Raw genomic sequence first — 19,130 nt, forward strand, 5'->3', positions numbered from 1 at the left:
AAATCAGTGAATCAAACCCCTGGCCAGTCTAATCTTTGAATAGGACCTTTTTTGCAAGGACTACCGATCGGTCCAAACCAGGTTTCAAAACACATCAAAAAACAAGTAGTTGATATGAGGATTCAAACAGGTCATTTGAGATTAAAATGCCAACCGCTCAACCATCAAGATACCATTAATATCTGTTTTATTTTGCTACTTCCAAAATTGTATGTTAGGCATATTCGAAGCACATTATCATATTTTAGGAATCAATTCTTTCATATAACTTTTCCTCTTTCATATAAAATCGCATATAGATAAATTTATTTTGTTCTTTCTAAATGTTTTCAAAAGATTTCTATTTAAAATAATAAAGATACCAATAAATTCTACAAATCTTTCCATTAAAATAATTCTTTTGCTCTTTGATACAAAACCAAAAACATAAATATATTTTTTTATTCTTTTGGATATTTTAAAAATTTTACTAAAATCATCAATTGGTTCTAAATATTTTATATATTACATATATATAATCATTTTAAAAAAAAATAGTGGATGACTCGTGATTACTATTTATGCTGTAATTAAAGAATATATAAATGTAGACCCGTGTGATGTAAAGGATAGTATTTAATGTAGAAGATTTATTGCTAATTATTTATATTTTCTAATGTTATATCTAATTTTTTAAATAATTTTATTTTTTAAAAAAATATTTTCAAATTATAATCATGTTCTATTGATTGACCCAGTGGTCAGACCACAGACCCTTGATGTGGAACCTTGACCGGATCAGTCTCTGGTCCATTTTTTACAACTATGATTCTAGGCTTATTTGTGTGCATGAGTTAATCCTCTACCATACTGTATACTTACATAAGTCTAAAGTGTTATATTTCTCAGTGGATGGATCTACCAATGTGATTGTGCGCCATCTTCTGAAAGCTTAGAATTGATTTCTCATGTTTGTTCATTATGTTTGGTTTTCGAATCTGCAATATATTAGGTTTTGATGGACTGGTAGCTTGTGCTTGTAAAGTAGGCTTAAAGTGCTAATTATCTCCTAATGAGTACTTTCTCTGCAAAACTAAATACACCTAATTCTTGGAGAATTTAAATCCATTGGAGAACATAAAGTCTTATTTTTTATTCCTCTCACCATATATTTCAGTAATGTGTATGAGGGAACGCGGAATGCTAGATTGGCAGACTTTCCTGGCATAAGAAGACTTATACAACCTTTAGAAGTATCTGGTGCGCTGGTTCGGAGAACTGATGAAGAGGTTCACACTGTGTCATCTTCTTTTGTTTAAACTTCATTTGACCGTTTGCTTAAATCTAGATATGTTTTTCATTTCCTCTATTCCTGGCACTCAAATTGTAATAAAAGAAAGTTACGGCATCTAAATGTTGCTTTCTTGGGCTAGTGTCATACTTGTTAAGCAGAAATACCTTTTTCTAATGCTCTTACATGATCTTTGTGCTCAGCTTCTTAAACAATTGGATTCATTTATAGTTGTGGAGAGAGATGGTTCAATCATTGCTTGTGCTGCACTTTTTCCCTTCTTTGACGAGAAATGTGGAGAGATTGCTGCAATTGTTGTATCCCCTGAGTGCCGTGGGCATGGGCAAGGGGACAAATTGCTCGGTATGCTTAACTGAAAAAATGTAAATTACTTTTTCTTTTCTCTTTTTCCCAATGAGTACATTTTTTCAATGTATTTGATATTGTCTATACATGCATTCACTTATTCAATCATCATTGTTTTGTGATTGCGTTGCAATTAAAATTTAATATTAACTTGCCAATTAGTTGAATCTGAATTTTTTTCATCACTAATTAACTTCTGAAAATTGTAGCCAAAATAAGGAAGAATTAGTTATAGATATTCATCCACTTTCATGTTAGGTGATCCTACATCTATCTACACTTGTTATACCCTACCCTCAGATTAAATCTAGATTCTAGACCATCATTATAACTTTCTATGAGCTACCAACGCCATTTTTATCTTTTATTCATTCTGAACTGTTGTACCTTTTTGAATAAAATTTTTATATGTTGTTGGGTTTATTTGATCATAGTCCTAACCCTAATCCTTGTCCCATCAATCTCTAGTTGGCACAGACAATTTACTGGCCATGCAGGATGAGTTCAATGTTCTACTTCGCAGTCCAGCCCAAGAGAGAGACCCAAGTCCTAATTGCTAATCAAGCTATCCACTCACAAAGCAAGCATTTTTGTATGCATAATCATAATTTCTCCAGATCATCTTATGTTCTCCCTTCCCTTTTCTAACATTTTGCTTCTAATCAAAGCCCATCTCTTCATAAGGTTTCCTCTGATCTACATGAAATGTCTATATTATTTTAACTATGTTTCCACTGTTTATGGAAACTCTTGAGTGATCCTATATACAGTTGTCTCCAGTGCTATTCCATGCTTTTACCAAGCATATTATTTGTCTAGGCCGAACATGATAAATATTGGATGAGTTGTCTCCTATGGAACATGCCATAGACTTACTAAGTTTGGATCGATTACAAAATCCGACATGATTATTCTGTTTTGGGGGCCTCTCTCCATGTTTTGGTGGCATTTATGTCATTTCCTACAATGCAGCCACACTAAGGTTCTGTTGGATGCACAATAGGGCAAGAGTCAAAAAAGAAATTTAGAGAAAAAAGAAAACGAAAAATGGAGATACAGGTTTAGGTGGTTTGGCCAAATCCATGGCCTACGTCCATGGGAAAATACTGCAAGGTCATTTCTATGTGTCAAAGAAGATCACAAATTACGAGAGGGGATATCACCTTACAATTGAAGCCCCACTACATGCTCCCAAATTTGAAGCCCCACTACATGCTTCCAAACTTCATGTATTTTTTCTTTTAGAAACAGATATGACAAACAGAGGAGAGTGTCTAGCCAAAAGAAATCTCCTCTTTTTAAAGAAATCCAGGGGATACGAGAAACTCTATGGTAGTCCCCCTGCTCCAGCTTCCTTTTTGTTCGTTTTTGTCTTCCTTACTCTTTCTCCTTCATCTGCCCAAGTAACTTAAGTAAGAATAATGGCCCTTTGATGACAAACACATTGTAACAGCTCAAAATAACAACAGGTAGTGACTAAGGTGTAAAATAGAAAAGGATTGTGGTGTGACAAGCTTCATATGTGCATACATAACAACTCCATCATCTCCCCCATCTCATCCCCTGCCCCCCACCCCCCACCCCCCCCAAAAAAAAATAATTTAGCCCATATGTGTGAAATGAAAAGATATCATAACCCTTACATGTTGATTCCCTTGTGTTGTTTTTGTAAGTTTCCTAAAGTCTCAAGGGCATCAAATAATCATTCGAATTATAAGAGCTTCTCCACTTATTAATCTTCAGTTCTAGTAAATACCTTTATGAATTCTTTTATTCTTTTTGGTGATATAAGTTGGTGGCCTCCTCACGTCAATGAATTGTTAAACATATAACAAAAATAGGAATAAGAGTGGAATGTCTATGTTAGTTTGTCGATTCTGATTGATTGGTGAGAAAGACCAAGGTCTAGTGGACAATTGGAGTTCCAATTCCATGATTTTTTTAGAATGTTGTTATATTTTAGAGAGCAATCAAAGTTGATGCATGGATGTGTAAACACATGGTGACATACCACTAAATCTAAGAGCTACCCAAGGATTGTTTTCTATTTGTCTTTTAAGTATATATGAATTCTAAAAGATTGTTCTATTTCATCAATTAAATTAATGAATGCATTCAGTTATCATTCTTTATTATGTTACTTTTGTTGACAGAAGTGTTTTGCAAAATTCTTCAATTTTGAGCATCTACATCAACATGGTTAGTTTGAATGTGTGTATGTTCAGAATGTTGATAAAATTAGGGTTATGATGTAATCTGCAGATTATATTGAGAAGAAGGCATCATACCTTGGATTAGAGAAACTCTTCCTGCTTACAACTCGTGCTGCAGATTGGTATGTATGTCAAACAAAAAAGAAAGAACAAAGAAAAAGAGATTGAAGGACTAAAATGTGATAATGGGTAGTTTTTTTTTCCTTTCACTTTCTAGTGATCATATGAAACATTACACAGTTAACTATTCTATCAGTACTTTCTTATCGAGTCTCATGATGATCAGGTGTTTCAGATATGACCTTGTTTGTAGCAGTACATTAGGCTGTATAAAACTTGTATGGAGAAGAATTAGAGTTTGTGCTAGCTCTCTATTGTGTCATTTATAACTTGATTAATTCAATATTAAACAGTCCCCATTTTCAGGTCACCAGTGAGAGTTTATGTCAATACCGTTTACATTTTCAGTTAATAGGAATTTGGTGAAATCAATTCATCATCAAGTGCTTTGAGGATCATCTGACAAATAATGAATTATAATGAATTTTCTATAGTTGGAAATAAGGTTTGCTGTACCAATCGGTACCGATGCATACCAACCGTACTGTACCATACCGATAACAAATTAGTATGCGGGATAAAAGGCATACCGACACTCGGTACGCCGAACTGGCCCCCATATTGGGCGTACTAACATTGTAATAGGATGGTTCCAGTATGGGGTCCGGTATCGAGATGGTGAATCTTGGTTGGAAGTGTATTTTATAGGCTAAACAACTTTGGCTATAAGATCTGAGGGCATATGATGTTGATTTCCATCAGTCAAAAATTATTTTTTTGTAAAAAATCTATTTTGTGATGCTACTCAACATCCCAAAAGATGCATTTGTGTGTGTTCTATAGGTTGAAAATTGAGTTTGCCATGACTGTAGTCTGGGGATGTTCTTAATTGTTTAACATGTGGAGACCATGAATGAGTTCGTCTAACTCTTCTAGGGCCAAGTAATAAGTTGTCTAGAATATCAAGCTGGAACTACTTTCCGAATGATAAGTTGGTTTTATAGTGGAGAAAATATTATTTGGATATATAATAGTTTATTCCATAGTAGTTGGGTTTTACGGGCTGTCTTTTTTCTTCTTTTGGTGAAAGGGGCTCTTATTGAATAATGCTGGATATTATTCTGAAAGTAGCTAGTATGCTATTGGCTAATATAAGACATCAATTTCTTTTGCCAGCCTTTTTTTGATAAGAAAAGCGGTGTTCCGCCAGAGGCACAAGCTGACACTTTCACCCTTGCTCTCCTTTTGCATTTATTCTTACTTCTTTGAAGATCAACACAAAATCCTGTGTTCTCTTGTTGGGAGATAAATGACAGAACAATAGAAAGAATCTAGATCACCAACATTATGTAGGTCTGTATCCAAACAGGACAACTTGCATTAAGTTTGTATTCTTCTAGGTATGCAAATCCATAAAACTCTGCAACATTATGTACTCCACAGCATTAGCTTAGTCTTGCTCATGTTGAATCTTCTATCATTTCCCATGAAATATATCTCATAGCTTTCTAATATGATATCCATAGCAAACTCCATGTGCGTGTAAATAATCTGCATTTTTGATACCTAGCTAGCAATTAAGAAGGTTAGATCCTTTTTATTGAATCATGGATTTTTAATCCGTCTTCACTATAAATAATCCTGTTTATAATTCATAATGTTCATCTTTTCCTTGATTTGTGTCACGTGACTTCTGATTGAAGACGAAGGATCATAAATAAAATTGTCAATCAATCTATTTACACGAGATAGGACTCCCTTATCATGCCAAGTCTGTTATTCTCTTTTTTTTTAATTTTTGAAGTCTATCGTAAGTTAATGAAGATGATTAAAATAGTTGTCAAGGTCTGCTATACCGCCCCATATAGCCCAACATGGGGCGTACCATACCGTACTGTACAGGGAGAAAGCTGGTATGAAAAACACCTTCAAATCGGTACCCGCCCCGTACTGCTGTACCAAGACATACCTCCCCATACCGAGGCGTACCGAGATGAAAATTGAGAAAAACGGCTAGAGTTATTTTGGCATAGAGATATACCATACCGTATCGTACCGATAAGGTACCAATACGTTACCTGGTACAGCAATTGCGGACCTTGATAGCTGTTATATGTTTTAGTTCTAAGGAAAGAAACTGATTCCATGCCTAGTTAGGATTATAGGGAGGTGTACATTGTAGCCTTAGTCTAGGCTCAAGTGTGGAAGCTTTGAAATCTGAAAAATATGTTCTCAAGTTTTTCCATATGTTTGTGCTGGGATTTTTAAGCATTGTTACGTTAAATCAAGTGTTCACCTCTAACAAGTTAATCATTTTTTTTATTATCTTGAGGAAAAGGCAGGGCCAAAGACCCCACCAACTTTAGCTAAGAAAATGAAAGAGTACATGTCAATGAACAGCCCTTTTGGACTGGGAGAAGAGAGAAAAGGTACATGAATAACGAGGAGGAAGATGTGGGTGGAAACTGTCTACGCTTCAACCCCCACGAACCCCCTACTTAATAGTCAATTTTGAGCTTAGGGAACAGCTGAGCATACGAAGAACCACTTTAAAACCTGAAGGCCGAAGTGGAAATTCCCCACAACAAACTACTTAATTATTGTGGATTGCACAGTTCAGCATGTTGATATTGGGTGCATCTGTTCAATTTGGGGATGATGAAAATGTGATACATCATTTGTCCACCAAAAGAAGTTTATCTTAGATATGATGAGTGGGGCAGTGCCCTTGAAACATCTTCTCAAGTGATGTCAATATCCACAATGAATGTTATTTCTGAAGATAGCCCAAGGCATGCACGAAGAAGCCTATATTCGAAAGAATAATTTCACCCATACTTATCAGCTCTGTTAGAGATAGCTAGTTTCTTCAGGGGAAGATGATTCTGTCAAACTACTATTCTTTGTAAAGTAAGTTAGAGATTTAGATGACACTTAGGGCCAACAAGAAAAAAGCATGATATATGCTTAAAGTAAATTAGCTTTCATCTGTTGTGACAGAGATCAGATGACATTCAGGTGAAGCAAGAAAAAATGCATAATATAGGCTTTTGTCTGGATTGAATCAAGAATCATGTCCAGTGATGTGCAGGAGTTATCCTCATTGGTCACTCTGTGAAACAATTATTTCATAGATAGAGGGCTTGTGGATGTCATCACAATCGTAGTTTCTCCTGATGAAAGGGAAGCCTTTACATTTATGTTAGCATTACAATTAAAGAAAAATGTTTATGTCATCACATGTCATGAAATTACCAGGGTACGGACAGCTAATATTAGCTCATGCGGACATGGTGAACAAGGTTGAGACTGCTGAAGTCACATAAGGTCTTGGTTATGGTTTCATTATTTTACATAGGGTATAGGTAGCAGTAACACTATCAAGGTTTCTGAACTTTCATAGCAAAAACTAATGATGGTGTAGTTTATTTGATTCTATTTAGTCCCCTTAATGTCTGCACAAGTGGGAAGCAGTAGATGTTTCCTCATCTGAGCTAAATTAGCTACTCCAGAGGGTTTGCTGTCTTGAGAGCTTTTATGTTCTCAAGAAAAACAACCAAAAAGTTTTTTCATGTTCTCAAAAAAAGCAACCAAAAAGGTCTTCATTTTCTCTTATCCTCTTGTTACTTGTGGACAACTTTCTACCTCTTCCTAACCTATGGTTCTTGACTGGCCTGGCAACATTTGTGATGCCAAAGGCACCCCTAGACATAGAAGACTAGTACAGTATCCAACTTGACTATCTATGGAGTGGGTTCGTTGTATAAGTGAAAACTGGCTCATCTTACACTAATCCATGAATATAATTGTCAATAACCTTCTTCAATTGTTGATGAATGTAATTGTCATGTAACCTTCTTTTAGTCTCTTTTCTTTTCCATGATCAGGCTATGAAGAAAATTTGTAAAGGCATTGTCTTGATAATGCTATAATTTATGGAGAATTGTCATTTCTTAGGCTCAGATTCACTTGTTTGACAGCATGCATGTGCTATGCATCCAGTTATCCATGTTTAGCAACAAATATCTTAAGATCAAGGTTTTAAAAACTGGTACTGGGCCTAGTATCAATTTCTAGTCAGACCAGTACATTACTAGGCATCCCATACCAAGATGGTATGGAGCTTTGTTCTAGTACCATACCAAGACGGCCAGAAATCATTTTTTATTTTTTGTTTTCATTATTTTTTTGAATTTTTATGCATAATGAAAATGTTTAGGGTAGCATGTTTTGTTTTTTTAATATTTGAATGATTTTTTTAAAGTCTCTATGATAATTGAGTGTCAATGTCATTGCGGACACTCAATATCAATCAACCAACGATATTTGAGTGAAGAATGGCAAATACAATATGATATTGAAAAAAGAAAATCATAATAACTTACTTGAATAGTTCGGTCTTATCTAGAATCTTGATGCCTCTCATATACATCCATGTCTTTTTGGTAGTTCGAACCTGGAACATTATACTAGCCTGCATATTGTCCCCATCCTTGCTCGTCATAAGATATTGCATATTGTCTAGGCTATGGCTTTTGATGCCGCAGATGTGTATACATCTAGTGCTCTTGGGAGCTTGGCCACACCATCTTAGGATAGTAGGAAGTAACACTATGCTCTTATTTTGACCATAATCCAGATCCACTCTAGCTATCTGATGCACTATGAGATCCACCTATGATGAGATCCACTATCCATTATAGCTGTCTAATGCACTTGCAAATATCACTAATTTCGACTCCCTCCAATCTATGTAACAACTCCCAGCTTTCTCCAGCTTTCTCAATGCTGCTCCTCATCTCTTCTTGTTCCATGTCTAATCCTTTCATTTAAAACATTATTTAAAATTTTTTCTGTTTTTATTGATGAACAAAATGCAAGTTATTAGTTTAGAATATTTTACAATCTTTATCAAATGCATATTCCATGTTTTTAACAATAAAATATATTTATAATTTTTTAGTTCTTTTCTTTAAAAATAGATTGAAAATCAGAAAATTATATGTTAATCAATAAAAACAAGATGGCAATTTTAAGACTCATCATGTTAATTATCAATGTATGTTTTATATTTATTACATTTAACTAACAATTTTCAATTTTGTATTTATATTTTCATTAAAATAATCTAAAAATCAGGAAAAAACAACCGATTACTGATGCAGGACAATAAAATTTAAAAATTACATTTATACTTTAGGACAACTAGAGATACTTTTTAGATCTTTTAGGAACTTGTGTCTCTTTAATTTATTTCTTGATTAAAACATTAATTAAACGATTACACATTTTCAAGAAGATATTCTAGCAAAAAATTGTCGCATGTGCATAGAGTGAATGCAGGCATGCTACATTTTCTAGAACTAAAATTTCCATATTTTAATTAATATTTTAATACATAAATATATTTTTTAAAAATAAGATATTTGGCAAAAAAATAAAAATCACCATGTTATAGGCTACTATCCATCCTACAACATATCCAAAATCCAAATTGGTTAAAAAATTGAGATGGGTTTTCTTTTTTCAACTTTTGCCGACTTTGGACCAAAAAAGGGAGATCAAAGGGCCTCACCCGAAAGGAGTGCCCTCATGTTCCAGTAGTGGCAATCTCTTCACGATGAGAGAAAAAAAAACCCCTCTCCTCTCTCTCTCCCTCCCCCCTCCCCTCCTCTCTCTTCTCACATAATGGGGTCAAAAGGGTCTTCCAAGATGCCTAAAGGCATCTCTAAACCTAATTGGCCCTCTCTTTCCTTAAAAAAAAAATCACAGAGCATCTTAGTTGGGACAGCCTCCTACTGATAATATGGGTATCAGTCAAGGTTCGTCGTACCGGATCCGGTAGGCGTACCGGTCGCCTACCAAACCGGTATGGTTTCGGTAGGCGTACCGGTCGCCTACCAGACCAGTACGGTTCCGGTTCGCCTCGGAACCAGCCGGTACGAACTGACCAGTTCTTTTCTGCTGGAGCTAGAGAAGAAGAAGAGAATGAGAGAGAGCATAGAGAAGAGAGGGAGGGAGGAGACCTGTGGCCGTCATCGGAGAGCCGCAGAGGGGCGGCGGAGGCTGAGGGGGGCCGGCGGAGCCCGTGGGGGGCGCGGCGGAGGCCGAGGCCGCAGCCGCGTCCCCTGTTTCGAAATCCCCTCTCCACCGCCCCTCCGCGGCTCTCCTTGGTATTAGTATTGGTTAGCACCTTGGTATGCTGTAATGGCCCGAACCGATGGTACAGGGTGTACCATACCAGTTCGGTATCGGTACCCGGTACGGATGGCGTACCAACACTCAGTTTGCCAAAAAAAATTCCGTACTGTACGGACACTGTGCTAGCGTGGCACTAGTATAGGGTCCGGTATCGAGACGGCGAACCTTTATCGGAACCAATCTGATTAGGCTGGGACGACTGATATGAGTGTCTCCTAGCCGAACTAGGGTTTATGCCAGCTTGTAGCAACCTATCCAGGATGGGACGCCCTACCTGGGATTGGTTTCGGCAACTTAGGCCCTATCCCATTGCCGGAATCCCAGCGAAATATGTTGGCACCATCGTGTTCCACCAATATTTCAAACCTTGAGGTTGTTATGACTTGAAGGCAACTATTTTAGAAAATCTATATTATTTGTTTCTGGCCTTATTATTCTTATCAGAGTTTGTCACCCCCTTTTTGCTAGATATCTTGAACAAGTGTTGCACTAGCAAATACCTACTGTTCCTTGAATAATATCTGTAGACATCATTTGGAGGAAAAAGAGTTCAGCTTTGCTGTTGATTCAATGATCTTATTTCCCCTTTTTAAACATGATGCAGGTTGTGAGGCGTGGTTTCTCAGAATGTTCTATTGAGTCCATTCCAGATGAAAGGAGGAAAAAAATCAATTTCTTACGTGGATCCAAATATTATATGAAGAATCTACAACCAGAGCAAGGTGGAATTACCATCAACAGGTTGCCTTTAGGTGATAGATGATATGTACTTCTACTGGCTAAGTTATCTGTAATTGGTAACAGATGGCCACTTATGTATTATAGCTCTACTGTCATCTAATTTCAGTGATACGCTGTTCATGGAATATCAATCTTCCCATCATTTAATAAAAATCTTCAGATTAGCATGGTAATATGTGATGAGAACAAAATGCAATTATTGAATGAGCAGTATCATTCATTTTCTGGTTGGGAAATGAGATCACCGTCATTAGTATTTTTTGGAACCTTTATTGTGCAGGGGACATTTGAATATTCATAGTGCACAGAGAGAGAATTTTGGAGATTGTTTCAGGATCAACATTTATGGACCATAATTAAGAGCCTGATTAGCTTAGAGGTTCTTGCACATGGCTATCTAAAAAATGAACGTGTCTTCCTTCATATGTATTAGCCAGTAATCATGTCTGTCACATACAAATCATCAATAAGTATCGCATAGCTAAGGTTGGGGCCTTAAGAGATAGAAATATACCTATTAGGTTCATAATTATTCTTTCTAAATCCAAAATTTGGAATTGTTTACCCCCCCCCCCCCACAGACACCCAACTCCACCCCACCAGAAGAAAATTTTAAAAAAAAAAATGGCAAGGCATCCTCTGCATAACTCAGGGTTGGCTTGCTCTGCTGGGGCCATCAATATCCACATAAAGTTTCAGTAACCCATAGCTGATCTTACTGATTACAAGAAGAAAGTTCATCACCTTTTTCTGTTTCAAGGAAATTTCTTGGGTCCTATAATATAAGTACTTAAGGTATCCAACATGATATGTAAATCATAGGACATTTCTCCAATTCTCCTGGAAGGATTCATAGATTTTATGGAATGAGGTAAAGTATAAAACTTAGACTAGTTGAGGGGGATTAAAAATTATGGGATGAGATTGCAGTTGTAGTTTTTGTGTGTGTTTAGTGGAAGGAATTGAAGATTATGTGAGCAGTTGACAGAATTAGTTTGCATACAAAAAATGAAGACATCACTAGGTTATATTGTAGAGAAAATTTTGCTTGTTTGAAATCTTAATCCCACACCCTTAAACTCAGGTAAATTATTAATCTTATATTTATGCTGAGGCTATTTAGTAATGATGAATAATGAAAAAATAAAACCTGACAGAATGAAAGAATAAACCTAATGAACTTTTTGAGCTTTTGACGAACTTTTTTGAGCTTTCGGTGGACTCTAAACATAATTTCCAAGTCAACCCAAGTGTTGTAGAAGTTTCTTGGATTGTTGAGGACTAATATATGCTAGTATTAGAGAGTAAATATAATCTGCTGAGACCATCTTTTAGTTAAACAATTTATTGGAGAAATATTGCTAGCTTCAGATCGAAATATGCAATCTATCAGTGTGAATTTCTCATGAATTATTTTTTCCGTATATGTACTATTTAATATTAGTGTGTAATATGTGGCACATTCCTATTGTCTGACTAATCATATGACCAAACAGAGCATGTTCTTCTCTAAAATCACATTATTCCCAAACTACTAATTAAGTTGTGAAATTTATTTTGCATAGATCAATTGTAACTTATTTGCGGGACACCTATAGAGTATAGAGCATTCGCTAATTTACATTATTTAATATTGTCACCTTGTGTAAGAGGGCGAGCTTTGGCGCAATGATAAAATTGATCTTTCGTGACCTGGGTGTCATGAGTTTGAAATGCAAAAAACAACCTCTTTGCATGCAGGGATAAGGCTACGTATATTTGACATACCTGAAACCTCGCAGTGGCAGGAGCCTCGTGCACTGAGTTCTTTTTTTTTTTACCTCTTGTACCCATTCGTTTGGTTTTTGTTGATCTGGCAGGCTCTCTATAACTACGTTAGGCCGTTTATAGCTAATAGTTCTTAGATCTTATTGTTTTTGAAGTTCTTTAGATTAATTTAAATATAAAAATATATAATTTGAACATTGCCATATTAGCTTTTCTGAAAATTGTTTTCATATTAAGACTTGACATGCGGATGATGATCTTAAACATATTAACAAAGAATCAGCATTTTTTCCCCAAATGTCTGACAACTTGATGGTAAAGAAAAATATACAATACTAAAGTTGGGATTAGATCGGACACTAGATGAAGTTTTCCTTTCTTCTACTAGGAATTTTTGGAATATCACATATCAGAATCAGAATACTAACTATTCTCAGAAATCTAAATTGAAAATTAGTTTTCAGTAAAAGAATGCATAATAATATTAGATAACAGATTGTGCCCCAAAAAACAAACTTTTATGGAATTTGATAATGGCTATGGTTTCAATTTCAACTAATTATTTTGCAATGTCAGGGCATATTTTCAGGAGTTCAGTTACAATGAATCAAAGATGCAGTTAGTTTGATGGCCCTCTTTTCTAGTTTTAAAAGGGCATACACGTAAACCAGATTTAAAGGACCTTCTGTCCAGATCAATGATCCTTCTGCACTCAACATTGGAAAAGTAGTGTCTGTTTTCTTTTTGTTATTGTATTTTGTCACACTGCAAGACCAGTAGAGATTTGCAAATGACAATGCTAGCATTTTCGGATTCCCTTTGCAATCAATGCAAGAACTGCAGAAGCTATTCTCTCTTCAAATGTTTTAGTTTATATTCTAAGCACTCTTTTAGCTTATGTTACATATCCGAAACATATATTTCTCGAGTCTTTTACAGGACCCATTGCATGTTGACGTACCCATCGCTTCTTGATTAGACACATTCGTTTCTTGGTTTGTTTTTTTTTTTCCTCCTGTATGAAGTTTTATAAAAGAAAAAAAAAAAGAGAGAAAACTTATGATGAGTAGTACACAATGATTATCACAGGTAACCAAACAGATACGACACATGTTCTGTAAATTAACAAATCCATATTCCCGTCTGAAGCGTATACATAGTAATTGGTTGAAATTGTTGGACTTAACATAAGCATGTATATGGATCTCAAAAAAAAAAGAAGCAATTACATAATACCAAAATAGAGAAAACGCTACATCTCAATGAGCATGTAATATGAATGAGATGTGGAAAATGGATTTGTATGTGGAAGAATGTCGTATCTTTTCAGCAATTAGCATTTCTGTTGTCTCTGAAATTCCCAAATATCATTACTTTGTGGAGCATGTAATTTATTTTACGTCTTTGTGTCCTTACTTTCAAAAGGTGGGGAGTCCTCTTGGTTCACGGATTCACAGTTCTGCTTTTTTCTGGGTCATGTAATTTTCGTAGTGGTAGAGTTGCTTACAAGCATGGAATTCATGTACAGCGGATTTAGTTTATCCTTTTATTTAATCACAAGTATCTCGGCAGAGTATCAGGTAATTAATAGGAGCTTCCCTCAGGCTCATCGTTTTAAATGATTGCTCTCCCAGGGCCAATGTGCCGTGTCAGAGTTAAAAAAGAAAGAAAATATTCCATTAAATGCTAACGGCTCTTCCAGTGCCATGTTAGAGCTTAAAAAAGACAAGAAGAAAACGTTTCATTAGATGCTAGGACCATTGATCCCATCCTCATTCTCATCGTCTCAAAACAGCACTCTCCCCAAACGCCATGTTGGATCTCCCACAAAAAAAATATTTTAGAAGGTTTGTGTTTATCCGAAGATGTTATATTTATTCTGCAGGTACTTTTTATTTTTTTTCTGACAAAAAGCGTACGAAAGTAGTGAATACTTATGTTGGCCAATTTCTATTTACTTGGAAGAAATTATATTTATTCTATCCTATGTTGTATTTACTATATCCGAATTTTTTTGTTTATCCCTCTTCCGCAAGTGAGTCCTAGCCTAATCAAGGGTTGAAGGTCTAATTTCTGTTTATTTTTACAGTATTTTGATTTTCCATTGCAAACTAGATGTTTATTCTGTAGATTTTGTATTTATCTAGAACGTATTTATGTTTATTTTGTAGGTAATTTTTGTCTATATTGGAGAGGAGGAGCGTAAAAATAGAGAAAAAGCATAAGGCATAGATCCCAACCATTAATAATCCTTTTAAAAAAAATTAAGATCTAACATGTGCCGGTTTTTGAGACGATAAGAAGTAAATGGGCGGAACGGATTAATAGTTCTAGCATTTAATAAAATATATTTTTTAATAACCTCGTTATATTGCATCTAAATATTTCTATATGCAAAACTTTTATATTTTTATTAAACCCAAAGTTGAATCATGCTCTTAATATATTATTTAATATATTATTTACTATAACGATACATATACATATACTATTAGAATTTTGAATAATAATACTTATATCATAATTATCAATATCAAATAAATATTTTAAAAAATAATTAGACCCTTATATCTAATATATTCTATTCTATTTTTATTATCTAGTCTATTTATCTATTCTATATTGTAGAATAAAGAAAAAAAAGCTGCAACCCATACAATAGGCTAGTAATTTCTAAATGATAATAAAAAATTACCTTAGCTAAATTATTTAGATATCTATCTTTTATTCAATGAAATTTTTATAACCTTTTTAGTTCAATCATTAATTCATGAAAGGGATGGTTAAACTAAAAGGGTTGTGCAGTAACTCGGAAGGAGTCGTTGGGATGAATGATGCAGAAGGCGTCATTCTTTAGAGTGTGAAGCATAGAGTGTATACCTTGATTAACTTCCAATTACACGGCTAGACTCCTCATAAATAAATCAAAAGCATAGAGTGTGAAGCAAACTTGTGGTAGATTGGATTGCCTTTTTCCCTTTTCTGGAGAAACCGGGAGGCTATACCGCATATTCTACTTGGCATCTGGCCGTCCAATCTAAGGGTGAGAGGTATCTGGGATGTCTAGGACCAGAATTTTATTCCAGAAAAAACTCCGAGCAGGCCAAAAAGTTTTAGTCTTTAGATGAAAGCGTGTACTTCTGAGCTCACCAGGATATTGGGCCAGCTAAGTGAGAGAGAGATGCATTTGCCTACAATTTATCCATAAAAATAAAATTTCTATATTTCACATAAAAAATATATTGAAAATCACTTTTTACCGACTACAAATTGAATTTTTTTCTAAAAATATCTTTAAGCTTTTCGATATAATGAATAAAATCCTTCTCTTTATTAAAAGCATCGCATAACAAATATTTTTCACAATTTTTTTAAAAATAAATATTTAATTAAATATAACATAAACCATTTTTTTCTTAATCAACAAAACATACAAAAATTATTTTTTTATATCATATATTTATGGACAACTAAACATGCAAAAATTATTTTTTTTAGACATGAAGGTGAAATTTTTTCAGCAGGTCCCTGATACCCTAGAGAAAGGTTAGTAAGAACACCAAATACACTCAAACTAGAATCACGTATGTACAGCTTTGCCTCCATTACAAGCCACTGAATCAGCCACCTGCATATCAAAAGTTACCGACTCGCAAAGCAACAATATCTCAAGCTTTCTGAATAGTCTTAAAAGTCACTAAGTCAGTCGCAGCTTACTAGCCAAAGGAAATATATATATGAACATACCAACACACAGATCCACTAAACATCAAAAGATAGCCACTATGACATGCCAAAACACCCCCGAATTCTTTAATTTCTTTACTTTTTCAGAGAATGATACCTAATGCAACTACCATTTACCAATTCAAATCAGAACACCAAATCCAACTCCAGGTAAACCCTTACAACGTCGATTAGGAGGGGAGAAGAAAAACAAGAAAAAAAAAACGGAAGCTTTAAACTAAGATAATGTCTCTCTAGAAAGAACAGCTGACCATGTCGCCACACACCAAACACAGGACACTGTGTGTGATTGGATCAGCCCTCGCACCGTCTCAAAAGCAGGCATCCAGAAGGCAGCAGCAACACAGAGCCGCCAAGCTGCACGACAACAATAACAACAAAATAAAGTCCCAAAAAAAAGTTACAGACAGAGGAACAGAGGGTTGAGATCTGACGAAAGTCAAGAGCCCCATCGACATGTCGAGGTTGGAATATTTTGGGATAGGGTTATATTGGGAACGGAACATTATATTATAATATTTATATATAATACGAGTACTCTCTCCCCTTCTCACTATAGATATTTATTGAACAAATTTAGTTAAAATTTAGTTAAACTCTACTTGTGTTAAGCGGCCTAACTCGAGTAATGAGTAGATGAACAAGCGGTCGACACGTCAGCATGATGTTCCCACGATGGTGACACGTTGCCCACGCAGCCCGCAACGACCGCACCAACGAGCCGCGCTATCGTGCGCCGGCGCCGGGACGGAGCGGCCCGGCCCGCCGTCGGATTTCCGAATCACGGCGCAGATCCGCGACCTAGGCGACCTCACCGGCGAGGTGCGCCGGTGGTGCGGCCATCGGAGACGCCGGCGGCCAGATCGCGCGCCAACATTCCCGCCATCATGCGCCGGCCAGCAGATTCCGGTGATCTTAGATCTCCGAGATCTACAAGAGTGGGGGGGAGGAGTGGGGGTGGGGGGGGAGAGAGATCCGTACCATCCTTCGAGGAAGGTAGGCCCACTGCTCTGCTGCTGGGGCGGCGGCTGGGCGTACTGCGGAGGGTAGCTCTGTGGCGGGTACCCCTGCGCGTACCCCGCTGGTGGGTACCCCTGCTGCGGATACCCCGGCGGCGGGTAGGCGTCCTTCACGTACCCCTCCGGCGGATACCCTAATCATCACGACAAAAACTCCATCAGAAACCCTAACAACATCCGTCAAACCCCTGACCGTAGAAATCAATCAGACCAACCAAAATCGTCCAAAACTAGAGATCTCGAACGAAATCGAGAAGGAAACCCATACCTTGGGGAGGAGGGACGCCGACGGGGTGCTGCTGCTGGTTGTAGTAGCTCATCTTTCTCTTCTTGTTCTCGCCGGCGGCTGAGATCGGTGTGGAGGAGGCTTTGATGCGCGGAGGGTTTTTATAGGGGGGAGAGAGAGAGAGAGAGAGCCCAACGGGAAGATAAGAGTGGGAGGAGGAAGTTTCGGGTGGAAGACCGGCTCGTGTCGGTGGCTATTAATGGTATTTGGGGAATTGGGGGCACGCAGAATCGTTTCGGTTGGAAATAATTTCTTTTATCGTTATACAACTCGAGCAATCGGATGATTCAGTAATTAAAGTATATCATAAATTACTTTTTGGGCTTTAGTTTAGTGGTTCCGCCGTAGTTAACAAACTACCAGTAAGACTCCCTTCTAACCTTGAAAAATAATAATTACTTAGTTAATTTGATTTATTTAAGAAGATTTTCTTTATTACTAGATAAGCAAAACAACCTGCCTGCTATGGTTGTATTCCATTAATGTACCATTTTATTATGGCTTGATATAAAACCCAAGGGATGAGGTCACCATCTCAAGAATATCTCGAGTAAATGAGTTGTCTTCAATTAAAGCCTGTTTAGATATTTCTATAAGATTGGGTTGTGGATGGGTTGTATATTTAACTATGGCTCTTATCACCCAAATAATACCTAGCCTAAATTTTGCAACAAAAAAACTACTATAAATAACCTGCAGCCCAAAAACTAGAATCAAAGCTGGATTTGGACAGACTCTTAAATAATGCAAGATAGATGGGCCAATAGGTCAGATTTCTACATAATTTTCAATCCAATCTCATACAAATATCAACTAGGGTGTATATCATGAATATCCTAAGATTTTGGCTACCAAGTATTCCTAAGTTTCATAAAATTTTAACAAGCAGATGTTAATGATCAGAGCCTACATAGTGCATGGCAGGGTAGTAATATGATTATCTAACAATTCTTTATATAGTAGCTAACCTATTCTCAAAAAATTAATAATTTAAAATTCAAATGCATGTTATTAATCAATAAATTTATTCTCATTAATCTAGTAGAGTCGACCCACATTATATATGGAAATTTCCTTCCTCCAACGGTTGAGTCATAAAAGACCTTCTATAGTTAGTTAGGGCATCGTTATCAAGATAACAGTGTGGATGCCCATGATAGCGCTTTTATTTTGAATAATAAATAGAGTTCTTAATTAATATATTTTTTTTATAAAGTATAATAATATAATATCATTAATAAGAAGGTTATTAGCTTACTAAACTGTGAGCCTTACTTAATTATTATTGAAAAAGAAACAAGACTGTATTAATAACATTATTAAAATGGGTGTCCTAGTGGTAAATAACGAGCTCAACATAAACTGAGCCCCACTTTTAGTTATATATAATAATGGAATAGATGATAAATTACTTAGTTTTTCTTGGAAACTAATGACCGGTCCATTTTTTGATCGGTCTC

The 19,130-nt window shown here is 36.0% G+C and overlaps 2 protein-coding genes across 3 annotated transcripts in view; one reads left to right on the plus strand and one right to left on the minus strand.

The window, feature by feature from the left end:
- LOC120107258 (probable amino-acid acetyltransferase NAGS1, chloroplastic) overlaps positions 1-13,500 on the plus strand; it is a 28,085-nt gene extending 14,585 nt beyond the window's left edge. The window contains exons 7-11 of one of the 2 annotated variants that reach the window (XM_039120469.1): positions 1,157-1,268; positions 1,474-1,633; positions 3,899-3,975; positions 10,715-10,851; positions 13,195-13,500. In XM_039120469.1, the coding sequence (XP_038976397.1) occupies positions 1,157-1,268; positions 1,474-1,633; positions 3,899-3,975; positions 10,715-10,851; positions 13,195-13,246 (538 nt within the window). In that variant the 3' untranslated portion in view covers positions 13,247-13,500. Of the gene's footprint in view, positions 1-1,156; positions 1,269-1,473; positions 1,654-3,898; positions 4,003-10,714; positions 10,852-13,194 lie in introns of those variants that run through there. The other variant, XM_039120468.1, reaches the window with a different exon arrangement.
- Positions 13,501-16,331: 2,831 nt separating this feature from the next.
- LOC120107251 (cysteine-rich and transmembrane domain-containing protein WIH1-like) lies at positions 16,332-17,845 on the minus strand. The gene is made up of 3 exons (XM_039120463.1): positions 17,653-17,845; positions 17,347-17,518; positions 16,332-16,722 (listed from the first exon to the last, which is right to left on the minus strand). The coding sequence occupies exons 1-3, from the start codon at positions 17,702-17,704 to the stop codon at positions 16,677-16,679; spliced, it is 270 nt and encodes an 89-aa protein (XP_038976391.1). The 5' UTR covers positions 17,705-17,845; the 3' UTR covers positions 16,332-16,676.
- Positions 17,846-19,130: the final 1,285 nt, after the last annotated feature.

The sequence above is a fragment of the Phoenix dactylifera genome, unplaced genomic scaffold (assembly GCF_009389715.1).
Source record: "Phoenix dactylifera cultivar Barhee BC4 unplaced genomic scaffold, palm_55x_up_171113_PBpolish2nd_filt_p 000806F, whole genome shotgun sequence".
NCBI lineage: Eukaryota > Viridiplantae > Streptophyta > Magnoliopsida > Arecales > Arecaceae > Phoenix > Phoenix dactylifera.

Bases quoted from the DNA above. Each gene is read 5' to 3' on its own strand.
- LOC120107251 (XM_039120463.1), bottom strand. From the start codon at position 17,704: ATGAGCTACTACAACCAGCAGCAGCACCCCGTCGGCGTCCCTCCTCCC. The intron at 17,519-17,652 runs GTATGGGTTTCC...CGTGATGATTAG, and splicing joins CGGCGTCCCTCCTCCCCAAG to GGTATCCGCCGGAGGGGTAC. The intron at 16,723-17,346 runs GTACGGATCTCT...GTTGTCGTGCAG, and splicing joins CCTACCTTCCTCGAAGGATG to CTTGGCGGCTCTGTGTTGCT.